Source organism: Halichoerus grypus, chromosome 6, assembly GCF_964656455.1.
Source record: "Halichoerus grypus chromosome 6, mHalGry1.hap1.1, whole genome shotgun sequence".
Lineage (NCBI taxonomy): Eukaryota > Metazoa > Chordata > Mammalia > Carnivora > Phocidae > Halichoerus > Halichoerus grypus.
Genome location: NC_135717.1, coordinates 171,644,206 through 171,669,545, shown reverse-complemented (window position 1 = coordinate 171,669,545; position 25,340 = coordinate 171,644,206). Strand labels below are relative to the sequence as shown.

Sequence of the window (25,340 nt, the reverse complement as noted above, 5' to 3'; positions counted from 1 at the left end):
ATCCATCATTCTCTATTTTTGTCTGTGGAATGTTTGTCTTTCCTAGCAGATTGGGAGGGCAGGAGGCACGGCTGACACAGAATAGACAATAAATATTTGCTGAATGAAGTTTCTCTAAACTTTGGTTTCCCCATCGTACAATGGGGTTAACATCTCCCCTCCACCCCAGTGAAATTCAAGTCAGATAATATCTCAAAGCACGCAGCCCAGGCCGAGGATGCAGAAGGTACTCAAGATCCTGGGAGCTCGAACGAGCGGCAGGCTGGGCTGGAAGACCTCTGTAAGCTGTGGGGAGGTGGGAAGACCCAAGGGTGCAGCTGGTTAGAAGAGAATATGCGGCACTGCCCTGACCCCAGGGCCAAGAACAGTCCACCTGCCTTTACCGTCAGGGAATTTGAACTTGAAAATTTGAAACCCACTCTGGGTTTGAATTTCAGCTCTGCTGCTGTTATTTGGGGCATATCACTTTGCTTTTCTGAGCCTGTTTATTTGTAAAATAGCCTTAAATTTTTTTTTTTTAAATCTTTAAGTAGGCTCCACACCCAAAGTGGGGCTTCAACTCACAACCCTGAGATCAAGAATCACACGCTCCACCGACGGAGCCAGCCTGGTACTCTGTAAAATGACCATTTTTAAAAAAGCCCACTTTGCCACCCCGTGTGCAAACTCTAAATGAGTGCTTTTCCCCTTTGAAACAAAATTAGGGACGGTTCCTGGTCCCTCAAGCCACAGGGACCCTGAGCACTGAGGACATGTGGCATGGGGAGGCAGGACAGGACAGGCTTGGTTGTCAACAGGGCTGCTGGCCCCACCAGCTCTGCACACCGAGGGAGCAGAGGGAGAAGGAGGAAGACACGGTGCGGGTGGGGGAGGCGGCGGCGGATCTGCAGCCTGCGCTCTGCCAAGGCTGGTGCACCCTCTTCTGCCCCCACCTCCGATGAAAGCCCCCGGGGTCCCCGGGCCAGCCCTGAGCAGGGGACCTGGGGGCGCCCTGCAGGTGGCTGCATCCTTGTGCATAAACGTATCTTCTAATTGTGGGGGAGTTTCCTGGCCACAGACAGAAAACTCAGCCAAAGGAGAAAAGGAAAAGCCCCGGATTCCCACCCCCAGGACCCCACTCTTAGTCTTTGTACTTTCTCCTTTTTGCACAGTTGCCGTCCAGGGTCCCCTCTTTGGGAACTCTTTTCCTGAGCAGTTCCCAGTCTTTCTAGCCTTTGTACCGCACTTTTCCGTGTTCCAACTACTTTGGATCTGACATCTGTCCTTCCTCAATACACTGTGAGGTAAGCAGGTAGAATTACTCCCAGCAGACGGATAAGGAAACTGAGGCACAGAGTAGCCAAGACTACCCAGCTGGTGATGCAGGGGTGCTTGGGACACACACAGAGGAAACGTGGGAAGAGGGGAGGAGAACAGAAAAGACAGTCCCACAATTCTCATCTCAAAATATTTAATTTTGTTTGGAAAAGGACACATTCCCGGCTTCCCTCCCTGCCACATCACTCCAGCCCACCAGCAGCGACACATTCGCACGCACACACGCACATAAGGCCAACGGGCTACGGTCTGCTTCTGCCCTCTCCCGCTGGGCAGAAGGGGTTTCCTCCTTGCCTCCTTCACCCAGCAGCGGTAAAGGGGAGAGGGGCCCGCTGGAATGCCGGCTCCCAGGGGAGGACGCAGAGCCCCACACACTCTATCACATGCACTTAGAAAAATAAAACCAAGTGGTGTTCTGGCATCCCCAACACCGTAAGATAGCAATATCCACCTGGAAGTCATCTTTGCCATTTTCTAGAAAAATTTATTGCACTTAATTAACAGATGTTAAAGGAGCTCTGGGGTGGGGCTTTGCCACGAAAACCAGGGGTTCCTGGCCCTTTGTGTTACGGGGAGCAGAGCTCCCAGGGCCGTGGATGGAGAGCTGCCCAGCACAAAGGGGCCCTCCTCTGCTGGTTCCCAGGCCTGCCACCCCGCCTCAGGCTGGAGGACTGTATGAGCTGCCTGCCCAGGGCCCCAGCAGTCCCCTCAGCAGGGCGATGCTTACCCAGAGTCAAGGGTCACTGCCCAGTGCTCTCCCCAACCTCAGGACCCGGACAGGCAAACCCCTTCCTTTGGCCAAGGGTAAGAGTTACCCAGGTCCTCCACAAGGTGCTAGCCATCATGAAAGCTCTCTCTAAATATATATATTTCTATTTCTAGATATACATTTATTACATGTATATTCTTTCAACATTCTAGCTCATTCATGATTTGTCTGTTCTGAGGTTGCAATGAGGCTGCCACGAAGCTGAAGACAGGGAGCTTAGGAAGGCATGAGCTTCCCAAGCGATCATAAACGGACGGGAAGCCATTTATGCTGGCTTCCCTAGCCTCCCGTGCTCCTTAGATGTCAAAGATCTGAGCCCAGGAGCCGCACTCTTTGGCTGTCGGCCCCAAGGAGGGAGTCAAGGAGACTCCCAATTCCTGACAGATACTGAGCAGGCAGCAGCCCTCTCCTGCTCCAAGCACCTGTTTCTTAGGCCTGGGAAGGAGACACGCTTTACCTGAGCACTCCTCTTCCCCAAAATGTCAACCTTCCATGGACCCCTCCCCTTCCTGTCCCTGCCAGGCTCCTGGCTCAAAGGAGCTCTTCTGAAAGAGGCCAGCGGCCACACTCTTTCCAAGTAAGCACTTTGGGAAGGAACCAGACACCCACTGCCCAGCGGGGAGGAAAAGGAGGGCACCGAGCAGGCAGAAGGTGAGACAGAGAGGAGAGACATCAGCCATCATTCCACCCGCTGCGGGGGGAACATGGACACCAACCAGAGATTAAATGTCCATCCTTAAAACAAAACAAAACACAACACAAACCGTATACTTTCTGGCCAAAGAAAATGAAGAGCGTTTAAGCTGGAGGCTCTTCTCCGAATTACAAAATGAGAACTGCCCTCTTGGTGGGTAGCCAGACCAGACAGAGAGTGTCCGGACGGGCGAGCTGCCCAGGGCAGGACACTGACATGCCGGATGCAACGGCCCTGTTGTGGTTATAAGAGAGTGAGAGTGAACACGGTTCTATAGAACCACAAAGTCAAAATCAGGAGGGAGGGGGTGGCCTCCCTTGGCCTCAGGGACCTTTGTCAAGTACCCGGAAGGGCAGGTGTGCAGGTCCCTGGAGGGCTGTGGCATTCCCCTGGGGTGTGGTCCATGGCCAGTGCATGGTTTCCCCCGGTCTTAACATCTGCTGTGAAAAGTCTTTCAGGGTCAGGGCCTGGGACTCGGAGCCACCACTTTAAATAAAGCCAGTGGTAAACACAACAAAGTGCGCCTGTCGCCTCTGACCCCTCTTTACCACAGGCTACCCGCCCTGAGCAAATAAATACACCCATCTCCAGGTGCCCCAGCTGACCACAGTGAGCAGAGGCTTCCACGGCTTTCCTCAATGAATCTTCCAGGTACAGCCAAAGGACGACGGAGTCCGCCGACACAAGAGGAAGGAGCAGCTGGGAGGGACTGGAGCCACAGCTGCGAGGACCTCTGCCCTCCACACGACAGCCCGGCTCATGTGGGCGGCTGGTGTCTCCTGGGGACGCAGACGGAGGGGCCCCTAGCCCGAGTGAATGGCCCAAGAGCTGAGCTGTGACCCCTGCAATCCCTCACCGGGTCCTGCGGGCTGACACTCCGGGCAGCTCGCATGGGGGAGGGATCCTGAAGCAAGAATTAGGAAGCCCTCTTCTGTTTTTAGGGAAAGTGGACTCTGGCCTGGCCCACACTGGATAGCAGAGCAAGAAAACAGGGGAACTTCTTGGGAAACGTGCCCCAGTTCTCCACCCACAGTGTATGGGGCCGTGGAGGCCGGTTTTCTAAACACCATGCGACGGGGCATCCTGGCTCCAGGAAGTTAAGCTTCCTAGGCGAGTGGGGGGCGGGGGGGGGGGGGTTCCTTTTAAATCCAAGGTCTGAGCATGATCACTGGGTGAAAAGAAAGAGCAGGCTCCAAGGCCCAGTGTGGTGAGACAAAGAAGTTTCAGGGGGCCTCCACGAGTGGCCTGGAGAAGAGGAGATGAAAAGGCCTCCCTCTGCACTGTGGTCAAGACTCGGGAGACCAGCCGCCCTGGGAGTCCCTCCTCCGAAGCAGATGAAACATGGGGAGAGCCTCTCACCAGGGCCTCCTCCCTGGCTTCCAGGCCTCAGAGCCACAGGAGCAAAGGGGTGTGGGAGCGAAGAACAGCTGGGTGCACTTCGGCTGCAGGCCCCAGACCCACACCCCATCCCAGGCTGTGCAGAGACCCTGCTCCTGTGGCCTGGCCCCCTCCGGAGGAGCTGCTTTGTCTTTCTACCTCTGAGGGAGATGGGAACGGATGTGTCTCTCGAAGACTTTCCGGGGAGGGTGAGGTGGGTGACAGACACGCCCCACCTGGAAATGCGCCCCGCTACCTGAGAAGACATCGGGTGACAAGGATCATGACTCGTTCTGTGCAGACAGGCTCAATGGCCCAGGCCGGAGACCAGGGGAGAGTCAGGGAAGCCTGAGCCCCCTGTGAAAGGAGCTCTGTACCCCAGAGGTCCCCTTCCGATTCAACTGGGACACCCAAGGATCGAAACTAAGGCTGATTCACCCGTCTACGTAGATTCTCTCGCACCCCCACGGTGAGGAGGCCGGCCCCCCAGGGAAGTCGCCACGTGCGCTGGCCACGTGATAATGAAGCTTGAACGCGAACGCTCCTGGAGCAGGTGTGCCCCCGTTCGACCGTGACGAGTCATAAGTCTCCACGCGTGCGGGGGGTTTCAGGGAGCCCCCAGGCAGAGGTCTGAGGCGCAGGCGGCGCTGCCCGAGTGGGGGCGCGGGTTACAAGGGCCCGTACTTGGTCTCATACTTGGACACGATGGTCTTGCACTTGCCCACCTCCTTGCGCAGCTCAGCCACCTCCGTCCGCAGCGCCGTGTTCTCCTTCTCCAGGAAGGCTGCCCGGATGGTGATCTGGTTCTCCTTCAGGCGCCGGGCATCCCGGGACCGTTTGGCCGCTACGTTGTTCTTCTTGCGTCTCGTCCAGTACTTTTCGTCCTGTGGGGAAGTGTCCTCTGTGGGTCTCTCCTCTTCCCCCACGAGGGAACCCAACCTTTCCCCTCCTACCAGCACCCAGCACCCCAGATTCCTCTTAAAACTCATCTGGTGCAGCCAGCCAGAAGCTTGGACCCCAGGGAAGGAGCTGCATGTGCAAAGGACACCGAGGGGCCCTAACCTTTCCGCAGGAAGGTGGAATCAGAAACAAAGTCCTTGGCTGGGATGTGCGGTGGAGGGACAGGGTTTTGCTGATTCCCGGCTCTGGGCTACTTCAAGAGAAAGCACTGTCCACCCCTTGCCTCACTTCGGCATTTTGGTTGTGGCTAAGGGCCTGCACCCTGCGTCCAGCTCCCGGAGTTTAAATCTTAGCTCTGCCACTTCCTGGCGGCGGAACCGTGTGAGCCCCTTAGCCTCTCACTGTCTCCTGTCCCTCACCTTTACGATGTGGGATAGTAACAGTGACTCCAGCACAGAGCCGTCTGGGGAATAAATGAGTTACCGTGTGCAAGGGGCCTGTGCTAGTGCCCAGCGTATGGTAAGGACCACACAAGTGTCTCCCATCTTCACCGTCACGGTTACTGAAGCCTCAGAAACCTCCTGAGAGGCGGGAGTGGTTATTCCCGCTCTACAGATGAGGCATCTGAGGCCCGGCGAGCTCTAGGCGGCAAAGTGGAGTCTGAACCCAGGTCTGCCTGATTCTAAAGCTTGGATGAAATAGGTTCCTTTGAGTTTTTCATAAGAAAGGATGGAAAGACTACAAAATCCTCCTCTCCCTCCCACTCTCCGAGTTCCTACAAAAGCATCAGCTTGAAAGCTGCTTGCTCCTCCCTGGGGATGGCAACTTACAACTATCTTTTGTCCTTCAAAGCAAGGGCTTGTTCAACCCCAGTTCCTGTGGCCTAGTGAGCTCTTGCCCGAAGGCTGGGCCAAAGCCAGGGAAGTGGGAACATCACCACGGTGGCGGCCGGTAAGAAAAGACAGAAGCTACAGGGAGTCACACTGGGGCCAAATGTTACCTGACTCCCTTTCTTTCTACCAACTGCTGCAGGATATGGCTCTGTGCTCTGAACTCATGCCTTTCTAAACAGTGTCCACAAGGAGAGAGGGTCCTCCACATAAAATCGAATGGGAGGAAGGTTCAGCTTTTCATTCATAACAGATATCAGGTTACCTTCTGCTCATCGGGGACAAAGACCTTCTTGGCCTTTTTGATCATGGGCTGGGGCTTCAGGTCCTCCTCTGCAAACTTGTGCTTCCGAGGGTTGAAGAGCTCCCCGCCAGGGACACTGGAGAGGACCAGGTCAGCAGGGTCAGGATTGAAGTTCACATCCACCTCCACACAGTTGGGGTCAATGGGACTGGGTGTCTCCCTCTCCTTTTCTAGGGAGGATTCTGAAAGACACAGAGGCAGGTGGTCCTGAAGCAGCCCCCTGGACAGCAAAGACTCACGTCCCACACCCAGACACCTGCTTGAATCTCAAGGTTGCACCAGCCTCTGCCACTTGCAGGGAAGAAAAACCACAACAGCGTCAGCCTCCAGGCTGGCATAAGTGATTCAACTCAAGAACACAAATATGGAAAGAATTCTTTCCTGTAGGAACAAAATGCTCAAAAGGAAACAGAGGCTCTCGAAAAAGAGAGGATTTTCCGATTGTTTTTTTCCCCCCAGAAATGTTAAGCAAAACATTAAATCATTATACCCCCTTAACTTCCTGCAGTTTCAAGTTCTCAAATAATGAGAAACAGCTGAATTTCTCTGTGAACTATTATGGGCTAGGGACACAGACTGAACAACGAAATGGCTTCCATTTTTGAATCCATTGAGGCAGATCAGTCAATGTGCTCATTCAGTCTCGGGACAACTCTCAAAGGCAGACAGGTGTTAACCTTATTTTACAGATGAAGAAACTGAGGCTCAGAGACACAACCTGGTTGTCCCAGGGTCACACAAATGGTAAGGGACCGAACTACAATTTGAGTCTGGGTCTGGCTGACTCTGAATCCTTGTTCTTTGCCACCCCTTTCCGGCTTTGTAGTGGACATTGGATTAAAGGCACTTTCAGAATTCAAAGGTTGTGCATTACTAGAGATAAGTTATAAAAAACAAATCAACATATCTTTGGCCTGCTCATTCAATGCTACTGATAGGAGTACACAAAATATTCGGTCAACAGATATTTGTCAAATATCTACCATATGCCAGAAACTGTCCTTGCAAAGACAAAAGTGCACAAAACAAGTAAAAATCCTTGCCTTCGTGGAATGTTATTCTAGCGGGGGAAGGCTGACATTACACAAGATAAATTAAAAATATCTACAAGAGTGTTGGATGCCGTGTGGCTATTTGGGAGGAGAACATTTCAGAGTGAACATCAAGTGCAGCAGGATGAGCACAGGCAGGCAGTGGTCTGCAAGAAACAGAGAGGCAGCCAATGTAGCTGAGGGGGAAGGATGGGAGGAGAGAGTAATAGGACAGGTCGAGAACATAAAATACAGTGCTTTTAATCCCCAGAAAGCAGTGGTTTTCAACAGGGGGTGATTCTGTCCCGCAGGAGACATGTGACCACACAGGGAAGCGGGGGTTCCGCTGGCATTCGTGGGTAGAAACCAGGAATGCTGCTAAACATCCTGTAATGCACAGGACAGTCCCTCCCTCCACCCCAGCAAAAAAATGATCTGGTCCAAATGTCAACAGTGCCAGTGACTTTGACTTTTTCCCTGAGATGGAGAAGCCCCTGGAGGGTTCTGAGCAGAGGGGTGACATGATAGGTTTTCACTGGATCGTGCACATAAACTCAGTGGATCCCATTAGAGGGGGTTAATTACTAAAAGGGCTGAACACCAGGAGAGTGAATGACCAGGCACCCATGTGCTAACTGTGGGAGCACCGCAGCGGCCAAACCCTACACCCGTAAGACAGACAGCCAGGGTGCTAAAGCCCGACAACTAGGACTCCCACACCCTGCTGGGACGGGCAGCCACGGCTGCAAACACTTTCTACATTGTGTGGCGGAACCTACAAAGCCTGAACGTATACGTGTCTGATGACCCAACCCCATAGAAACGCACAGATGTAATCACCAAAAGACACGCATGTAAATGACCATGGCAGGGCTGTGCATAACCTAAAACTAGAAATGCCTCAAACGCCCATCAACCATAGAATGGATAAACGTGGTATGATCATACAATGGAATCATTCAAGCAATGAGAATGAGAAAACTGCTATAGGTACGATATAAATTTCCTCACAAATTTGAGGAAAGGCAGCTAGACAGAGCATACATACTACTTATGTCTTTTAACAGAAGGAACTGAAAAATTAGAGAGGGAATTCTCCTTTCATTTCTACCATGTGTACAATTCTTCAATATAAAACTTTACCTGCACTGTGGTTTTCTTCTGCCACAGGAGTATTCCGTAAGTATGTTTTGTAGATATATTTTGTTAGTGTAAAGAGATTCTGATGCCCATGTAATTTATATGTGTATTATAATGCTAGCTATAAGCACTTATAAACGTCAAACTATAAACATAATTGTAATAGGCAAAACAAACATAATACATAATATACACACATATACAATATACCATCCCATGTATCTTTGGTGATGGAAATAAGGATAGTGATTACCTCTGGGTAGTAATGACTGAATTGGGGTCACAAGGCATTTCTGGGATACCAACAGTGTTCTATATCCTGATCTGTGTGGTAGTCACATGGGTGGGTTCACTTTGTGAAGATGCATCGAGCTGTGAAATGGGCACTTCTGTATGCCAAACTTCATTGAGAAGGTTTACTTAGAAACAAAATGGGGCGCGTGTGTGACTCAGTTGGTTGAACTTCTGACTCTTGGTTTTGGCTCAGGTCATGATCTCAGGGTCGTGGAATCAAGCCCCATGTGGGGCTCCGTGCTCAGCTCAGAGTCTGCTTGATATTCTCTCTTTCCCACTCCCTCTGCCCGCCCCCCCGCACTCTCTCTAAAATAAATAAATAAATCTTAAAACAACAACAAAAATAAATCAGAGGCAAATGACACCTAGATTGCCTACGGTATAAAATGAGGACTCATTTCCAGCTCTGTCCCCTTCCCACACACGGACCCAGCCTTCCGGGACAAGCTGATGAGCACGAAAATGAGCTGCCTTCAAACAAGAGTTCAGCTGGAATCAGCTGAAGCCTCTAGATCGAATCAGTTTACAGGAGAAAAACAAGGGGCAGAGGAACATGTTAAATGGCACTGTAGGGATATGGTCAGAAAAATCTAGCTTGTGCAAAACTCTACAGGACCAACGACTCAGTGTCTTCAACAAATAAATGGCAAAGAAAAAAAAGAGGGGATGCCACAGATTATGAAAGATTTAAGAGACATCACTAAATGAAATCTGGGCGTCTTGTTTGGATCCTGACTCAACAGTAACATTTTAAAAAGGATTATTTATTTGAGAGAGTGTGCGTGCGTGCACGGGGGTGGGCAGAGAAAGAATCTCAAGCAGACTCCCCAATGAGTGCAGAGCCCAACATGGGGCTTGATCTCATGACTCTGAGATCACGACCCGTGCCAAAATCAAGAGTCAGACACTTAACCGACTGAGCCACCCAGGCGCCCCTCTAAACAGTAACGTTTCTGAGACAACTTTTTGGAAATTTGAATGCTGATGGATATGTTGTCAATTTCTTATGTAAAACTGGTATTTCTGTTATGCTTTTTAAAAGAACCCTTACATTTTACGTACATATTGAAATATGCACAGATGAAATGATATAGTATCTAGGATTTTATTTTACTTATATTTTGAAGATTTTATTTATTTATTTGAGAGAGAGTGAGAGAGCACAAGGGGCGGTGGGGAGAGGCAGAAGGAGAGGGAGAAGCAGGCTTCTCACTGAGCAGGGAGCCCGACGTGGGGCTCGATCCCAGGAGATCATGACCTGAGCCAAAGGCAGACGCTTAACCGACTGAGCCACCCAGGTGCCCCCAGGATTTGATTTTAAATAATGAGGTGAGAGACTGGAAGAGGTTATGGAATACAAGATGGATTATGAGTTAAGAATTATGAAAGGTGAGTGATGGTTACATGAAGGTTCATATAGTAGTCTCTTACTTTTGTATTGGAAAGTGCTTCCATAATAAAAAGTTAAATAATAAATAAAAATAAAGCATGAGAATTCCTTGGGGGTGGGTCCCCTGGGTTCCATACCAGCTCCTGGGATCCTTCCTGGGAGCCATCAGCCTGTGTGCCTGTAACTGAGCCTGCAGAAAACCTCGTAGGGTTCCCTGAGACAGCGGCCATGCCTCCTCTGAAGGGTTCGTGTCCAAGCGGCATGAAAACCAACCCATCCACCCCAAGAGGTAAAACAGAAAAAGGACAAGAGGCTAGAGGAGGAGTCCCAGAGATGATGCTTGTCCTGGAAGCAGGAACGCCTTCCCCACGCCAGTGCCTAAGCCGTACGTGGCTGGGGGGCCAGGCATCCGGCTTCAAGTGCTGCCTCCGCTACCTACCAGCTGTGTGACCTTGGGCAAGTTACTTCTAGTTTCCTCACCCTGTAAGAAAGGTATCAGAGTATCAATCTCATAAGGTTCTTGTGAGGATTATGTGTTAATGCCTGGCATGGAGTAAGTGCTAAATAAATGTTAGCTGGTATTGTTGTTATTATTATTATTATTATTATTACTACTGCCTGAGCTGCCCAACAAGCTGTGGCAAAGTGCATGCAGACGGAAAGAGCAGTGCTGAGGAAAAGCAGCACAGGATTTCTATGCTGTAAAGCCTCAGACTGGAAGGGCTCACTCCACTGTCCCAGCCATCTGCAGCAAGCCAGCCCACAGAAAGGCCCCGGCTGCACTGATGTGGCTGCTATTTTCGTCGCCAGCCTCTGGGGACTGTGCTCAAGGATGGGGTGCAGAGGATTTCTCCACGCTGCAGGCCCACCGGGACCTCCTCTGAGAGAAGGGGCTCACTGGGTGTATGGGCTCAGCAGCCCTCAGTGGGAACGGGGCTTCTCTGGATGGGCCGGGTGGCCAGGCACCCACCTGTGCTGGACGCGGTTTCAGAGGGCTGAAAGACGGCAGTGGAGGAGGATGGTGGGGATGCCGTGGAAGAGCTGGCCGACTCCTTCCCTTCCAGCTCGGCCACAGGCAGCAGCAGGTTCTGGGCCAGGTGGGTGGGGCTGGCGGGGATGCCATTCTCCAGCAGGAACTCATCCAGATCCATGTACTCCAGGTGGAAAGACTCGCCGTCGTAAGGGATGGTCTTGTCCCAGATGGGGGGCATGAGGGAGGCTGAGACGGCCATGGTGCTGGCTGCCGCAGCCTCGTCTTCCTCCAGCTTTTCCTTCCCTTTTTCTTTATCTGCAGACACAAAATCTGTGCTGAGACACCACACAAGAGGGTAATTCAATCTCAGGAGGTGAGCTGTGCACCTCTCGGGGCTGACTCCTCTCCATCTGAGCCCTGATCCAGCCCATCAATTTCATGAGCCCACTCTGCTCTCCAGTTATAACCTGTTGTTGGACCCAGGCCCACTGGTCTCCTTCAGAGCTGGCAGTGTGGCCCCACCCATGCCTGGGCTTCCCAGAATGTCCTTCACAAGTTCTGGGGCCTGATGGGGTCCCAGGATTAATTCAGAATAGGCTGTGGGACTGGCATCTGCAGGAGAGAGGCTTCAGGGAGGAAATGGAGTTTCTGATTATCTTAGTAATATTTTAGGAAAGGATATTTTAAGATTCTTCAGACCAAGAACTTTCGTGTTCTCCCGTCCTGTTCCCTCCAGCCACGCTTCTCCACAGGAACCCAGCCTAGGGCTTGAATCCCAGCTTTGCCACCCACTTGCTATGATGTGTGATTTTAGCCATGTTACTTAACCTCTCCCAGCCTCAGTGTACTCTACCATAAATAAGGATAAAGTAGCCTCTTTGGTGGAGATTAAAGATAACACATTTTTTAAAGATTTTTTATTTTTAAGTCATCTCTACACCCAATGTGGGGCTCGAACTTGCAACCCAGAGATCAAGATTCGCATGCTCCATTGACTCAGCCAGCCAGGTGCCCCTAGAGATAACATTTGAAAGTGTCTTGTAGGGTTCCTGAACACAGCAGGCATTCGCTATTGCTGTGAGCTCACTGAGGGCAGGGACTATGTCTGATTCATTTCTACATCTCAAGGACCACTACAGGAGCAAGCTGAGGGGAAATGTGCATACTGAATGAAAAATGCTGGGTTTGCAAACTGACTCCCTTTAGGTTTATGGGATAGAGACGGCTTGGAGCTGTCTTTTCAGGACCTTTTTCAGAACAACCATTTCAAGAGACCTCTATCCCTGATTAAGCAGAGAAGACTGAAGGCAGGTTTTCTGGGAAGGACAGGGGGTGGAGCTGAAGAAGAAAAGACTGTTCCAAAAAAAAAAAAAAAAAAAAAGCTCGTTCCCATTCAAAGCAAAACTAATCAATTAGTGCGGACGGTTCCCACTTAATTGTCTCAGCCCAAAAGCTATGCACGTAGGTATCCAAGAAAGGGCAAATTAAGAAAAAAGGATGAAAGAAATGTGACAAGGTTAGAAGGAAATCAAAGTGACAGGGAGGCTAATCAGGGAAGTGGGAGATAAAATCATGACAAGTTCATAATGGGCTTTCAAACTGAGGGAGACAACTTTGAACTCTGGATTCTGAAGGAAAAAGAGAAATCAAATATGATTATGTTGGAAATAAACCAGTCATGCATGGACTCCTAGACCACAGCCAGCCAAAAATCAGCCTGTTGGTCCAATAAAAATGGACACACCCAGTGTGTTAAAAAGGTGCAAGTTTTGACAAACAGAATTTGGTCATAGCTTCTAACCTGAATTGTTGCAACTACCTACTGTACCAAGCTTTGTTTTTTTTGTTTTTAAAGATTTTATTTATTTGACAGAGAGACAGCGAGAGAGGGAACACAAGCAGAGGGAGTGGGAAAGGGAGAAGCAGGCTTCCCGCTGAGCAGGGAGCCCAATGAGGGGCTTGATCCCAGGACCCCGGGGATCATGACCTGAGCTGAAGGCAGACGCTTAACGACTGAGCCACCCAGGCGCCCCTGTACCAAGCTTTGGTTTAAAACCAAATGGGAAATAAGGAAGCCAAGCTCTGGTGGGCTGGGTGGGCCAGATGGCCTCCCTGTTCTCCTCTTCTGAGATCCTGACTCTACGTTCTGTTCAGAAACGACTGTGACCCATGTTGGGTGGGATCATGGGGCTCAAAGGAGGCAGGAAAAGGGAAAGGACAGAAAAACAGCCACACTGAAGGACAAGGAACAATAAGTTCCAGGTTTTACCTGCTGTAAGCAATGAAAAAATATATTTTTCAAGTTTTTATTCTTTTAATTTATTTTAAAATTTTATTTATTTATTTATTAAGATTTATTTTAGAGACAAAAAGCACCAGCAGGAAGGGCAGAGAGAGGGAGAAAGAATCTCAAGCAGATGCCACGCTCAGCAGGAGCCCGATGCCAGGCTCGATCTCAGGACCCTGAGATCATGACCTCAGCTGAAACCAAGAGTCACACGCTTAACTGACTGCACCACCCAGGCACCCCTAAATTTATTTTTAAATAAGCTCTATGCCCAACGTGGGGCTTGAACTCAAGATCCCAAGATCAAGAGTTGCATATTCTATTGACTGAGCCAATCAGGCACCCCAAGAATATTTTTAATCAGTGTTTTCATAATTTTTTAATAAATTATAATCAGAGTTTTAATTATAAGAGATGATAGAGGACTAGGCCCATCGCACAGGTCACAGGGATGGACATCAGTGGTTGCCAGTGATACAGTAAAAAGCACCAGACCAGGCTGAGAGCTGTAAGGCTTAGCTAGGTGACCTTGAGGAAGCATCCTCACCTTCTGAGCCTCAGCTTTCCTCATCTGGGAAGTGGGGATAATATCTTACAGGACTGCTATGTAAGACTAAATAAGATTATGTCAAAGTGCTTTGTAAGCACTGTGCAAACGTAAGGTAGAATTATTGTTATCGATGGTTGATACTTGGTAATCTTGAAAAAGAACCTGAGAGATGTGTACACCTGTTCCAGCATCTTGTCTCATCCCCACATCTGGAATAAAGCACTGCCTTCAAAACAAAGAAAAGGGTCTGGGCACATGAGGTTCCAAAGCAGGAGGGGAGAGCCTGGCCTTACCTGATGTGCTGAAGCTATTTATAACACAACAGTGACAGCCACAGAGATGGGAACCTCAGAACACACCCAGGAAAGGAAGAAAAATAGCATTTTTTAAAAAGAAAATTAATTCCTCAAGACAGGTAATTCACAGAAGGCTTATTCCTTCCCAAATCCTTGAACTAGCACTGATGGTTCTTAGAAATTCAAAGATCTCAGACTGAAAGCATACCTTAGTGCACCTAAAACCTCACAATAGGTGGCATTCCTCCTGTGCCCTGAACCTCATGTTCTCAGGCCAAAAAACAGGGCCAAACCTGCTTTCCACACAGTCTCCACGGACCTTTGTGGCCTAGGAAACAAGGCGCAGCCCAGCCCTGCTACAGTGGCCCCAAAGTCTAGGGTCAGCCCCAAACAACGGGGTGAAGGTGCCACAGTGGCCTCATTCTGACCCTCATCCCTCTACCTGCCTCGCCCCAACCTCCCCCTGGGAAGGCACCTCGAATCCCTTCTCCTGACACCCCTCCCCCACCTCAGCAGCAGAAAATCTCCTGTGTGTACCGAGTAGCTGGGGATCCGCACACGCAGGGATGAAGAGAGGTCCTCCTCCCAGAAGTGGGGAAGTCCATATACAAAGACAATCCGCCACCGTGTATCAGGGCTTCTCAAACTTTGGTGTACTTTGGAATCACAGAGGTGGGGGTGCTCCTTCAAATGCGGATTCCTGTCCCAGCTGCGGCAGATTCGGTGGGCGAAGGGTGGGGCCCAGGAACCAGCATTTTAAACTAGCATCCCAAATGATTCTGATGCAGGCGTCCCCAGAGAAGGCGCCCTGGAGCGTCCTTTAATTGGCAGCTACGACCCCCATCGGCCTCCTCAGGAACCCCTACACGTCGCGGGCGCCGTGAGGCTGCCCAAATGAACCCCCTCACCACGACCCCCACCCCACCCTCTCCCTCCTGCCCCTTCCCCGCAACCCCCATCTGACCTAGCCTCTCTCCAGTCACCCCAACCTTCTCTTCCCAACCCCTTGCCTCGCCCTCCAGGCCCCTCCGCAGGACAACTACACCCTGACCTCGGACCTCCCCGGCCCCGCCCTCGCACGGCCCCGCCCCTGCAGAAACCCCGCCCCCAGGCGCGCTCAGACCCCCCCCCCTCACCGAGGCGCGCCTCCCGCGGGGGGTTCTCCATCAGCTTCTTCAGGACCAGTGGGAAGGAGCCCGGCAGGCCCCTCTCCCCAGCTGCGCGCCCCGGGCCCGGGCCCGGCCCCGCCTGCGGCTCCACAGGCGGCTTCTTTCCGCCGCCCGCGTCCGACATCGTGCCCCGCGCTCTGCTCGCGCGCCTCGCCTCCCCCGCCCGCCCCCCGAGATGGGCCGGAGCCGTGCGACCCGCAGCAGCTGCCGACACGGGCAGCTACTGCGCAGGCGCCCAGCGGCACCCCCACCTCCCTCCATCCCTACCCCGCCTGCGGACAGGCTCTGGCATATTAATTATTCATGAGGCCAGGCCAGCTTCCCCGGATCGCGGCTTTGGATTGGTCTGCCCTGTAAGTTGGGCAGGCGCAGCCTTCCGGGCCGTGATTGGTTAGGACACCGGGGTTAGCGCGGCACGTGTGGGGCCAGGTGAGGAGCAACGCCGGAGGCCCCGCCCCGTCCGCCTTTGTGTCACCTGATTGGCGCCTGCTGGAGTCGGTGTCATGAGCCCTCTTCGGCCGCAGCCCCTTACCCTCAACCTGCGGTCTCACCTTTGCCTCCCTCTTCATAACCCCCGCCCTCCTCCCAGACCACCGCAACCGTTCCCTCTTCCCTCTCATCTCAATCTCTCCACCTCCCGGACGCGCCACCGAAGGGAAGCTGGGCAGGGCGTGGTGAGGCCGGCCGGGGGAGCCTATCAAATCGCCCGCTCGGGCCGCACGGCCATCCCCCCCGCGGGTCACGTGGAGCCGCAGCCGAGTCTGGTAGCGGGGGGAGGGGGAAGAGGAGGAAGGCGCGGTGCAGCCAATGGAGGGCGGGGGCGGGGCCCGGGGCGGTGCACGAGGCGTAGCACGTGCGAGGCTGCGGCGGGGAGGGGAGGGGTGGGCCTTTTTGTTCCGGGGACTCTGCCCGGAGTCGTGGGACAGGAACGCAAAACCCAGCGCGCGCCCGCGACGCAGAGGTTGGCTGAGGGCAGGGCCGCAGACGGCGACCTGCCCTACCCGTTGGGTTGGCCCGAGCTAGCTTGGCCGCTACTGCGCGGGGGGGCGGTTTGGCGGGACGGGGGTGTCAGGTTCCCCACTGATCCCGGTTTCTGGTGCGGGTGTGGCAGCCAGATAAACACAAGCGTGGAGGGCGCATTCTTGAGGCCCGCGGGTGGAGAGAAAGGGCCGGCCCTGCGCCAGGGCCCGGGTACACGCTTCCGTCCTCCCACTTACTAGCTTACGACCTTGGGAAAGTCCAGTGGCTTCACTTGCGCCTGCTTCCTCATCCATAAAATGAAGGGGTTGGGCTAATCTGTAAACTCCTAAACGGCTCTGCAATTCTGTTCCTCTCTAGGACTTTCCCTTCCTTTTCCTAAGGAAAAACGAAACAAAACAAGATTCCTTTACACAGAGTACCGATTACACACTTTGTGGGCGAACGTCCTCTTAAAACACAAATACTCCCCGGGAATGCCTCAGGAAACCTGTGAAAGTGTAAAATGTGAGAGGGTACACAAATGTGGGGACGGTAGAGGAAGCTAATCCCAAACGGGGCCCAGAACTTTGTACCTCATTAGAGCACAAATCACACTCTGCTTTGCACCCAAACGGTACTAGACTCTCCCTGTCTAAACTTCCTGGGTGGGGGTGGGGGCTTTGGCCTGTTTATCTGGTTTCTCACCGACGAGCCTGGGCCTTCCAGCAGTCAGACTGGGAATGGTGGAGTGCAGTCCTTGGTGCATGGGATAGGTGTGTGACCGCCAACACCCGCCTAGCTGAAAGCTGTCCCGCTGATGCAATCAGAATTTTGCTGGGAGTTGAGGAAAAAGAAGTTGGGCCCCTAAGCAGGCCTGGAAAGCAAGAGGTTTGAAGGGATTCTGGGAGGTGGCTGGGACAGGCTGATGGCATCTGACTCCAAATTCAAGTACCTACTGCTGCACCCATTACACTTTGGTTACGTTCTGGCTCATACCTCCAGCCAATTGCTTCACATCTCCAGGCCTCCTTTCCTGGTATATCAAATGGAGGTAGGACAGAGTCTACCTTTGAGGTTTCCATAAGCCAATGCACTGCACAACTGTAAACCGGCAACAAATGGTAGTTTTCGTAATTTTACTAAAACTCATGGGTACAGATCTGCATACAACTCGTGGTGTATGCCGATTCTCTGTTTAGTAGAAATACTAAATTGTGCACAGAAAATCTGTTGCATTGTGAACTTTGGTGGGAATTATGTATATGGCTAAGCAAAGATATCTTTAGGGGGTGCCTGGCTGGCTTAGTTGGTGGAGCATGGGACTCTTGATCTTAGGGTTGTGAGTTTGAGCACCACATTGGATGTACTTAAAAATAAAATCTTAAAAAAAAACCAAAAAGATATCTTTAGGAGAAACGGACCTAGAGGTTTGCAGAAACAAATTTCAGAGTAGCCCAAGGAAACTGACAGGAAGCTTTTTCAAAAATGGCTGGTTTGGCCATGGAGAGACTTGCTGCATTAGAATTAAATGTCTATTTTCATGGCTAATGTGACATTATTGAAGGGGAAAACAATTTTCAAGGTATTAGAGGAGGATTTGCAATAATTTAACAATGGAAAGTTATAACATTTGTTTATAACAAGGGTGGGTATAGTAGGAAGGAGTAAAGATTCAGATTTCTTTGTAAGCTAGTTATCCAAAAGGCATAATGCCAACTCCATTTACCACCCAGCCCGGAGCAACTAAACTAACAGGCAAGGGACACTTGTGAGGAGCAAGACAAGCAGGTTGGGACTTTAAAACTCAGTTTTGAGGGGCACCTGGATGGCTCAGTCGGTTAAGTGTCTGCCTTCGACTCAGGCCACGATCCAGGGGTCCTGGGATTGAGCCCTGCATCAGGTTCCTTGCTCAGAGGGGAGTCTGTTTCTCCTTCTCCCTCTGTCCCTCCACCTGCTTATGCTCTGTCTCTGTCCCTGTCTCTCTCAAATAAATAAATCTTTAAAAAAATAAAACTCAGTTTTGATTCCAATCTCTTTTCGTGTCCTGACACTCCCCAGAAAGGGTTTTTTTTTTTTTTTTTCCTTTTCTCCTGGATAACCACAGGGTAAATGGTGTGTCACAAACACTGCAGGAACATTACAAACATGTCCTCTCTCGTGCTTGCTTGTAAGCTAGGAGGTTAGCTATGTTGTGGACTGGCAGCATTCAACAGCACCACCCTGGAGGCGGGGTGAGAGCCATTACATTCTGGGCTTCCTTCTCCAGCTGACCGGAGAAGAACCATGGCAGCCTCTGTCTACCCCGTCTCCTATCAGTCAGTAAAGTGGGAATAACAGCGTGGCCTCACCCCTTCTCATAGTGGAGGAAAAGATGTTGTGAGAATTAGCTGATTTCCATAGTGTATGTGAGCCCTACGAAGAATAAAACTCCACAAAAAGAACATGTCATTACATGGCTAAGACTTTAAAGGTATGAAGTGGTACCTCAGTGTTCTTTAGTGGTAGGGTTTCAACGCAGTGACTTTTTGAGGGAAACATGGTTCTGGGGGGCAGGCATGGGTGGGGTCTCCTCCCCTCAGCTGCTGACTAGCCACCTGGCCTTGGGCAAATGACTTCTCCTAAGCCTCCTGTTTGTCGCTCAGAAACCGAGGTGGATATGCTTACCTCACAGAGCGGTTATGAGGATAATATGTGAGAAGCAATCTCAAGTGCCCACCTGAACAGTGTATGTCATGGAGTGGGTGGGCCACTACCCTTCCCCTTCATTCAGGTTTTGTTGGGTCAGGAGTAGAATTATTTTGGGAGGCTGGGTTCTAGAGTCAAAGCTACAGCAGAGAACACGGATGTGAAATATTCCATTCTCCAGAGCTAGACTGGCTTTGAATTCTCTTTAGTGCTTCAGAAACCTGTTAACCAACCCAAATTAAAAACATAATTGAGGGGTGCCTGGGTGGCTCAGTCGGTTAAGCGTCAGTCAGACTTGATCTCAGCTCAGGTCTTGATCTCAAGGTCATGAGTTCAAGCCCCGCATTGAGCTCCACACTGGACTTGGAGCCTTTTTTAAAAAAAACTTACTAAAAAAACCCCAACTTAATTGAGCATATGCAGAACAAGTGCCTTTCATTAAGCCACAATGCTGATTCAGAGTATTATTATTTAAATTTGAATTTCAGAGGAGCTGTAACTCCAGCACGGGAGCCTTTGGCCAGATACCCCCACAAAGATCCATTTGGCCACATAGTCAGCATCCAGTAGGACAGCACCTCTTCCAATCTTCTGACTTTACTCAGCATGGTGTGTGTGTAAGAACAGGACAATGAGAAGGCTTCCATTGAGCTCTCACAAAGCCCAGTTATCTGTGGGCTTTGCCAGTACCCAATGCAGGAGAGCACAAAACTTGGTTCAGGGTAGTAACTCCGTAAATATTTGTTGGCTCGCTTTGTTGGCAGGGCTGGTAGGAAGGTTGACAAAATCTTTCAGAGCCAAGTCCTATACATTTGGAACATTATTAACATTAAATAGCAGTCACTGTGTTGATTCATGGTGGAACCTGGAATAACAAACGTGAGCCATCCTTAATGGCAAGTCCCCCAGCACAAGCCTGGCCCACAACTCGCATACCTGTTGCTGCATGGTTCTGGGCTGTGGCTTGTACCTTGGTATCAGTGTGTTCTAGAGGAGAAGTGGTGGGTGGAGGCTCTTCACTAACTCTTGCCCATCTCTTCAGTGTGAGTTTCCTGTTTGGCTTGCCTCTTGTCCACTCCCAGGGTTCAGATTACAGACGGAGAGCTGCCCCGGGAGTGCCATTTCCAGAGAAGCCATCACCTCCGGCCTCTGCCATGTCTCAACAGCCACTGACAATCACGGTTTCTCCAGTAAAATCTGCATTGATGGTGCAGTGGTAGGGTGTGGGCTCTGGAGTAGACCATCAGGGTTTAATTCCCGCTTTGACTACTTCCCTAACTGTGTGACCTTGGGCCAGTTACTTAACCTCTCTGTGCCTGAATGTCAAAAGTAAACAATTCAGGCACGCTGCTGAGAACAGCACTTGGCACCTAGCAAGTGCTCAGTTGAAGTTAACTCAGCCTAATTGCATAGTGGGGTGGGGGGCAGGGATAGGACAGCTTCACTCTTCTTTAGGATCTTCAAGGCCCTGCAGGTTCTCCCCTCTGCGGGTCTCTCCAACCGCACCTCTTCCTTCTCTCCCTCCCTTGCTCACCTTCGGCAGCCACAGTGGCTTTTATTCCTCAAATACGTGTCTTTCCTGACCCAGGAAAGGGCCTTTGCAGGTGCTGTTCCCTCAGCCTGAAAGTTCTCTGTGTTGCTCACTCTCCCTCACTTTCTGGGCCTCTGCTTCCATGTCACCCCCTCAGAGAGGCTGGCCCTGACCCTCCTCACTGCTGTCAGTCTCTCCCCACCGGAATACAAACACAGGCGAGGGGGCAGTGTTTGGGTCATTCACCCCCGGGGCCACAAGTGTAGCAAACACTCACTAGGCGATTGGATGACTGAAGAGGTCCTGGGGAAAGGAGGAGCCTGGCCACGGGCAGAGCTGGGTTGGAAGCCTTGATAAGTATGTGGCCTTCCCTTTCCCGAGCATCTGTCTCCTCATCGTGGAAAGGATAATCATACCTCCCTTGCAAAGCCGCTTCACAAATGGTAACCAAAAAGCTCACACTCAGGAAACGTGGCTCTTAGAATTAGGATTCATTCCCGTGGCAGCCTAGCCTTGGGTCAGGCTCATAGAGATGCAAAACCATCGGCAAGGGCCACCCCTGGACACGACTGTCAGTTTCTGGCACGCGATAGGCATGAATTGATCACATTTCTCGGATCGGTGATGGTGGGGAGCAAATAGGAAAGAAGGCTCTGAGGCCCTAGCGGGGGAGCCAAGAAGAGAGGCTGGTCCCGAGGGGAGCTGATCCCTCTGAGTGCATTTCCTCACCAGTTAGAAGTGGTAGGATTAAAGGAGCTAACGTGCCCAGTAACGGTGAAGTCCCCCCTCCCCCTCCTTTTCCCTGAAAGCAAACTTCACAATTTCTCCATTTCTCTCTGGTTCCGCCAGGCTGGGAGTGGAGGCAACCACATGGACTTTTCCTGAGGCCAAGCTCAGGACAGCCCAGGCTGCACTGAGTCTAGCTCTTGGCCCGCTTACCTGAGTCCTCCGAGGGGAGGACGCCCAGGCCCTGCCCGTGCTCCCCTGCCTCTGCCCTAGTGAGTCCCACTGGGATGCGGCCTCTCATTCAGCCCCTCCTCCGGTCAGCACCGCGGGCATGGGTAGCTGCCGACAGTGGCACTGTGCCCCCGGAGCCTCAGCGCGGGTTTCCAAGGAGACAGTCCCGTGTGCGTGTGCACGCGCGCACGCTCCCACAAACTTGCAACATCCAGTTCTTTCAAGGAGAATATCCGCGGGAAGGAGGGTAGAAAGAGGGGAATGGAGGGTCAGATTACAAATGTGATGTTGGTGGAAGGAGCATAATGCCAGGCCCAGCGGCTCTTTGTCCCTCACAGAGAAAACAGTGTAGCACTTCACAGTTTGCAGAGGCTTTCCCATAGGATAAGTCAGCCAATCCTGGCTTTGTACCTTGTACAGGTTGGGGGTAGGGGTCTGTCAAGGATACCCTGCTGGGTGGCCCACAAGTGATTCTAGCCAGAAGCTCCCTGAGGTGGGGACCCTGCCTGCCCAGCTCCAAGTGAGGGCCTTGTCCCACTTCTGGGTGTGGGTTCATGCCCCATGGCTCCCTGCAAAGGAAAGGAGGCCCGAGCGACCAAAGCTGGCAGAAAAGTGGGGGGGGGGCAGCCTCTGAGCACAGCTGAGGCCCCATGGGTTGAGGGAAAGATAAGATGTAAAGATGTAACAGTGTGGTTGAGAGAAGCAGGGTCCTTCCAGAAGCTGGAGAAGAAAGTGAGAGATAGAATGTGCCACCTGGAACAGAATCACCTCAGAAGAGGATCCCCCAGAAAGAGCAGGGGTGGAAACAAGAATCATCCTGAGGGATCAGGAACCAGAGACAGAGGGGAAACTGAGTCAGGACTTGGAGTACAGACCCCCTTTTTTGCTGGACATGGATTTGTCTGTCCTCAGGAAAATCAAACTGTTGACCAGAGTGAGGGGCCACCAGGTGGCCATTGTGACCTGAAGCCAAGGGAGGCTCCAGCCTGGTCAGCTCTGCTAGAGAAATTCTGCTTGACTAGGGACAGGAAAGAAGTGGAGGTCTGTGCAGGCTGCTGGGGGACCCGGTGGCAGCAAGAGGGAGAGGGGTCCCAAGGCTGGATCTCCGGGAGCATCTCTGAACTAGAACATGGAGTGAGAGGCTGCAGGGAGAGCAGGGTCTTGCGAGAGTGCACCTGGGATTTCTCACACTCTGCAGGGGTTGCTTCTAAAATGCCCTCACACTGGACCCAAGATATGCTCTGCACATGACCCAAATGTGTGAAGAAAGTGGGGAGTTTGTAAATAAGCCTCAGTCCCCTGTGCAGAAACCACCCCTTTCACACCAGAGCAAAGGGTGAGCAATCCTGAGGGCAGGCCTGCTTTCTGGGGCAACTAGCTGTTTCTCTCATCTTCCTCCCATTGAGGTCAGATGCCAGGGTCGGGGGACCCAGGGGGAGAGACCTTATAAAGTACTTGCTACATGACTGCTGGAAATTCTAGTTCTGTGTAGTATATGTATTCTTTTTACCAAGGGATATTGGTTTTCAGGTAGATACATTTATTTTTATAAAAGATATGGAGAGGGGCACCTCGCTGGCTCAGTCTGTGGAGCATGTAATTCTTGACCTCAGGGTTATGAGTTGGAGCCCCACGTTGTGTGTAGAGATTACTTAAAAATAAAATCTTAAAAAAAAAATGCTGTGGAAAGTCTGGGAGCTTTGGAAAGTGGTGATGGTGGGTTTGGGGTGAGGTGTTTGTGGGGTGCACTAACCCCTTTAGGTCTTCAACCTTCATCCCCTCATCTTATCTACCCATTGGCATCTGTCATTCCCATGGGACCTCATGCTTCTGACCCTCAGTGAGATGCCCCATGGGAAAGTGATAAGAGGTGGCATGAGGCTCTGGTTCATGACCCTTGGACCAACCCAGCCATACCAGACAAACTGATCTTCAGTCAGAACTCGTCAGCTCTTGGGAAAGCTCTGCCTGAGAACCTGGGCAAGTCCCCGCAGTGCTGGACCCCGATTTTGCCCACCCACAGTAAGCACTGGGGACTTTCCGGCAGTCACAGGGCTCAGGGATCAGCTGGGAGCCACATTTCAAGAGCTTTGTTGTCCTGGTCCAAGGAGCAGTGCCCCGAATCGCCCCGAGAACACTTTTCTGCCCAGCTGAGAGCTGTCCTTGCAGAGCTGCTGTCCACCCAGCTGCTCCCTGTGCATGCGCTGGGCCATCCCGAGGCACCCTACCTTCCTTGGGTGTCTGGACCAAAAAGGGAACCCTCTGCCTCTAGCTTTTGGAAGGACTTCTAGCATCACCCACCCACACGGCCCTTCAGAGACGGCAAGAAAGTCAGCTGCGGTTTATCTGCCGGGCTAAGTTGAGGGTTTCCTGAGAAGATGGGCTTCTCTTGGTTAGCAGCTGGGGTCCTGAGGCTACAAGGGCATAGGAACTCCTTCTCGGATGCCCGCCTCTGGGGGGGTGGCCCCGTCTGGCCCAGCGTTCAAACCACAGGGTGTGGTCTGAGGGGCCTGGGCCCAGAGCTCTGTGAGAGAGCCCGCAGGGACCCTGCCCTGAGCTCGGGGAGCCACCTTCCCCCCTTAGGCAGTACCTCCTCACTCCCCAAGGGGTGAGAAAGAGGGCAGGGCCTGTGGTGTCTGTCCTCAGGTTCTGGAGTTTGGGAATGGCTAAGAGTCCTTTGGAAGGAAGTCCTGGGGGGACAACTGGGCTCTGGTGATGAGATAGATCAGGTGCCAGCACAGCAGGATGAGGGCGAGCCCGAGAAAGGTCCCCTGAGGGGACACGTGGGGCTCCTAAGTCAGACTCCGGCAGCCTCGGACGGCCGGGCTCCTTTAAAGGCACATGTGGATTTTGAGCCCCTGACATCTTAGAACAGAAGAGATTTGGAGACATGCGGATCAGGAGGGAGCACTCTGAGCAGGCCGGCCCCCACATCTAGCCATGGCTTGCTTCTCAGGCAGAGCTCAGGAGACACCTGGTGCTGGCTGCTCGCTCTGTCCCCCGTCCACGCCCTCCTCTGCAGGCTCCCTGGCCCCGTGTTTGCCTGTGTCTCCTAGGAACTGGGGCCGCGAGCCCGTGGTCCTGTTACATAACAGCTTCCATCCCATCCAGGGGTTCAGCCCGCCAGCGAGCGGGAGCTGAAGCAGGCGAACGGAGGCAGGAGGGAAGGCTCTCCTCCAGGCACAGGAGACAGTCGCTGCCAGTCCGCAGCCACCCAACACGCAGAGGGAGGGAACTTAATAAACAGCGTGCGGTGCATTCTCTCAGCAGGGCGCTCTGGTCCTGCCCTCGGCCCACGTGAGCACCGCACCTGTCAGTGGCCACACGCTGGCCGCAGCTTCCCAAAGCCAGCAGGCCCGGGAGGCGGCCCCTGAGTTGCAGTGGCGCTCCCCACTGTGTCCCTCTCTGCACCCAGCCCTCCTCCTGCCCAGGAAGGGGCCAGGCGCAGACCCCGACCGGGGACCCTCCCCAGCTCGGAGATGCCCGTCCTGCCACTGTGCCTGTGACCGCGTCCCGCCCCCCCGCACCCCCCCCACCCCCAGCACATGGGCAGCCAGCCAACGCAGGCCACCCCCGTTCCTACCTGTCCTCTTCTCTGGCCAAGGCAGAGAGTGCTCCAGCAGGGACTTGAGGACCTCAGGCATGTCCATGGCAGGGGCCACTCCAATCCGGTCACAGCTCGACATGGCCCGGCAGGAGGTGCTTGCTCGGGGAGTTCAGAAGCTGCTCGAGACGCAGGAGCTGGCCCGGGAGCCGCAGGCTCGGAGGCGGGCGGGGCGGGAGCCCGAGGCAGCCAATGGGCAGTAGGGGCCCCGGCCCACCCGTC

General features: G+C 52.4%; 1 protein-coding gene across 3 annotated transcripts; it reads right to left on the bottom strand.

The window, feature by feature from the left end:
• Window positions 1–1,433: 1,433 nt before the first annotated feature.
• Window positions 1,434–25,291, bottom strand: TEF (TEF transcription factor, PAR bZIP family member). 3 transcript variants are annotated; one of them, XM_036072628.2, is made up of 4 exons: window positions 25,098–25,291; window positions 11,077–11,394; window positions 6,213–6,433; window positions 1,434–5,041 (listed from the first exon to the last, which is right to left on the bottom strand). In XM_036072628.2, exons 1-4 carry the CDS (start codon window positions 25,198–25,200, stop codon window positions 4,826–4,828), a joined length of 858 nt encoding a protein of 285 aa, XP_035928521.1. In that variant the 5' UTR covers window positions 25,201–25,291; the 3' UTR covers window positions 1,434–4,825. The 3 variants fall into 3 exon arrangements, with proteins under 3 accessions (XP_035928521.1, XP_077932806.1, XP_035928520.1); XM_078076680.1 differs by lacking the exon at window positions 25,098–25,291 and adding an exon at window positions 15,857–16,004; XM_036072627.2 differs by lacking the exon at window positions 25,098–25,291 and adding an exon at window positions 15,349–15,553.
• Between the last annotated feature and the right edge of the window lie 49 nt (window positions 25,292–25,340).

Coding starts and splice junctions, on each gene's coding strand:
- TEF (XM_036072627.2), bottom strand. CDS start 15,505: ATGTCGGACGCGGGCGGCGGAAAGAAGCCGCCTGTGGAGCCGCAGGCG. Junction 6,434..11,076: donor TGAAACCGCGTCCAGCACAG/GTGGGTGCCTGG, acceptor TGTGTCTTTCAG/AATCCTCCCTAGAAAAGGAG. Junction 5,042..6,212: donor TTGTCCCCGATGAGCAGAAG/GTAACCTGATAT, acceptor ACTTCCCCACAG/GACGAAAAGTACTGGACGAG.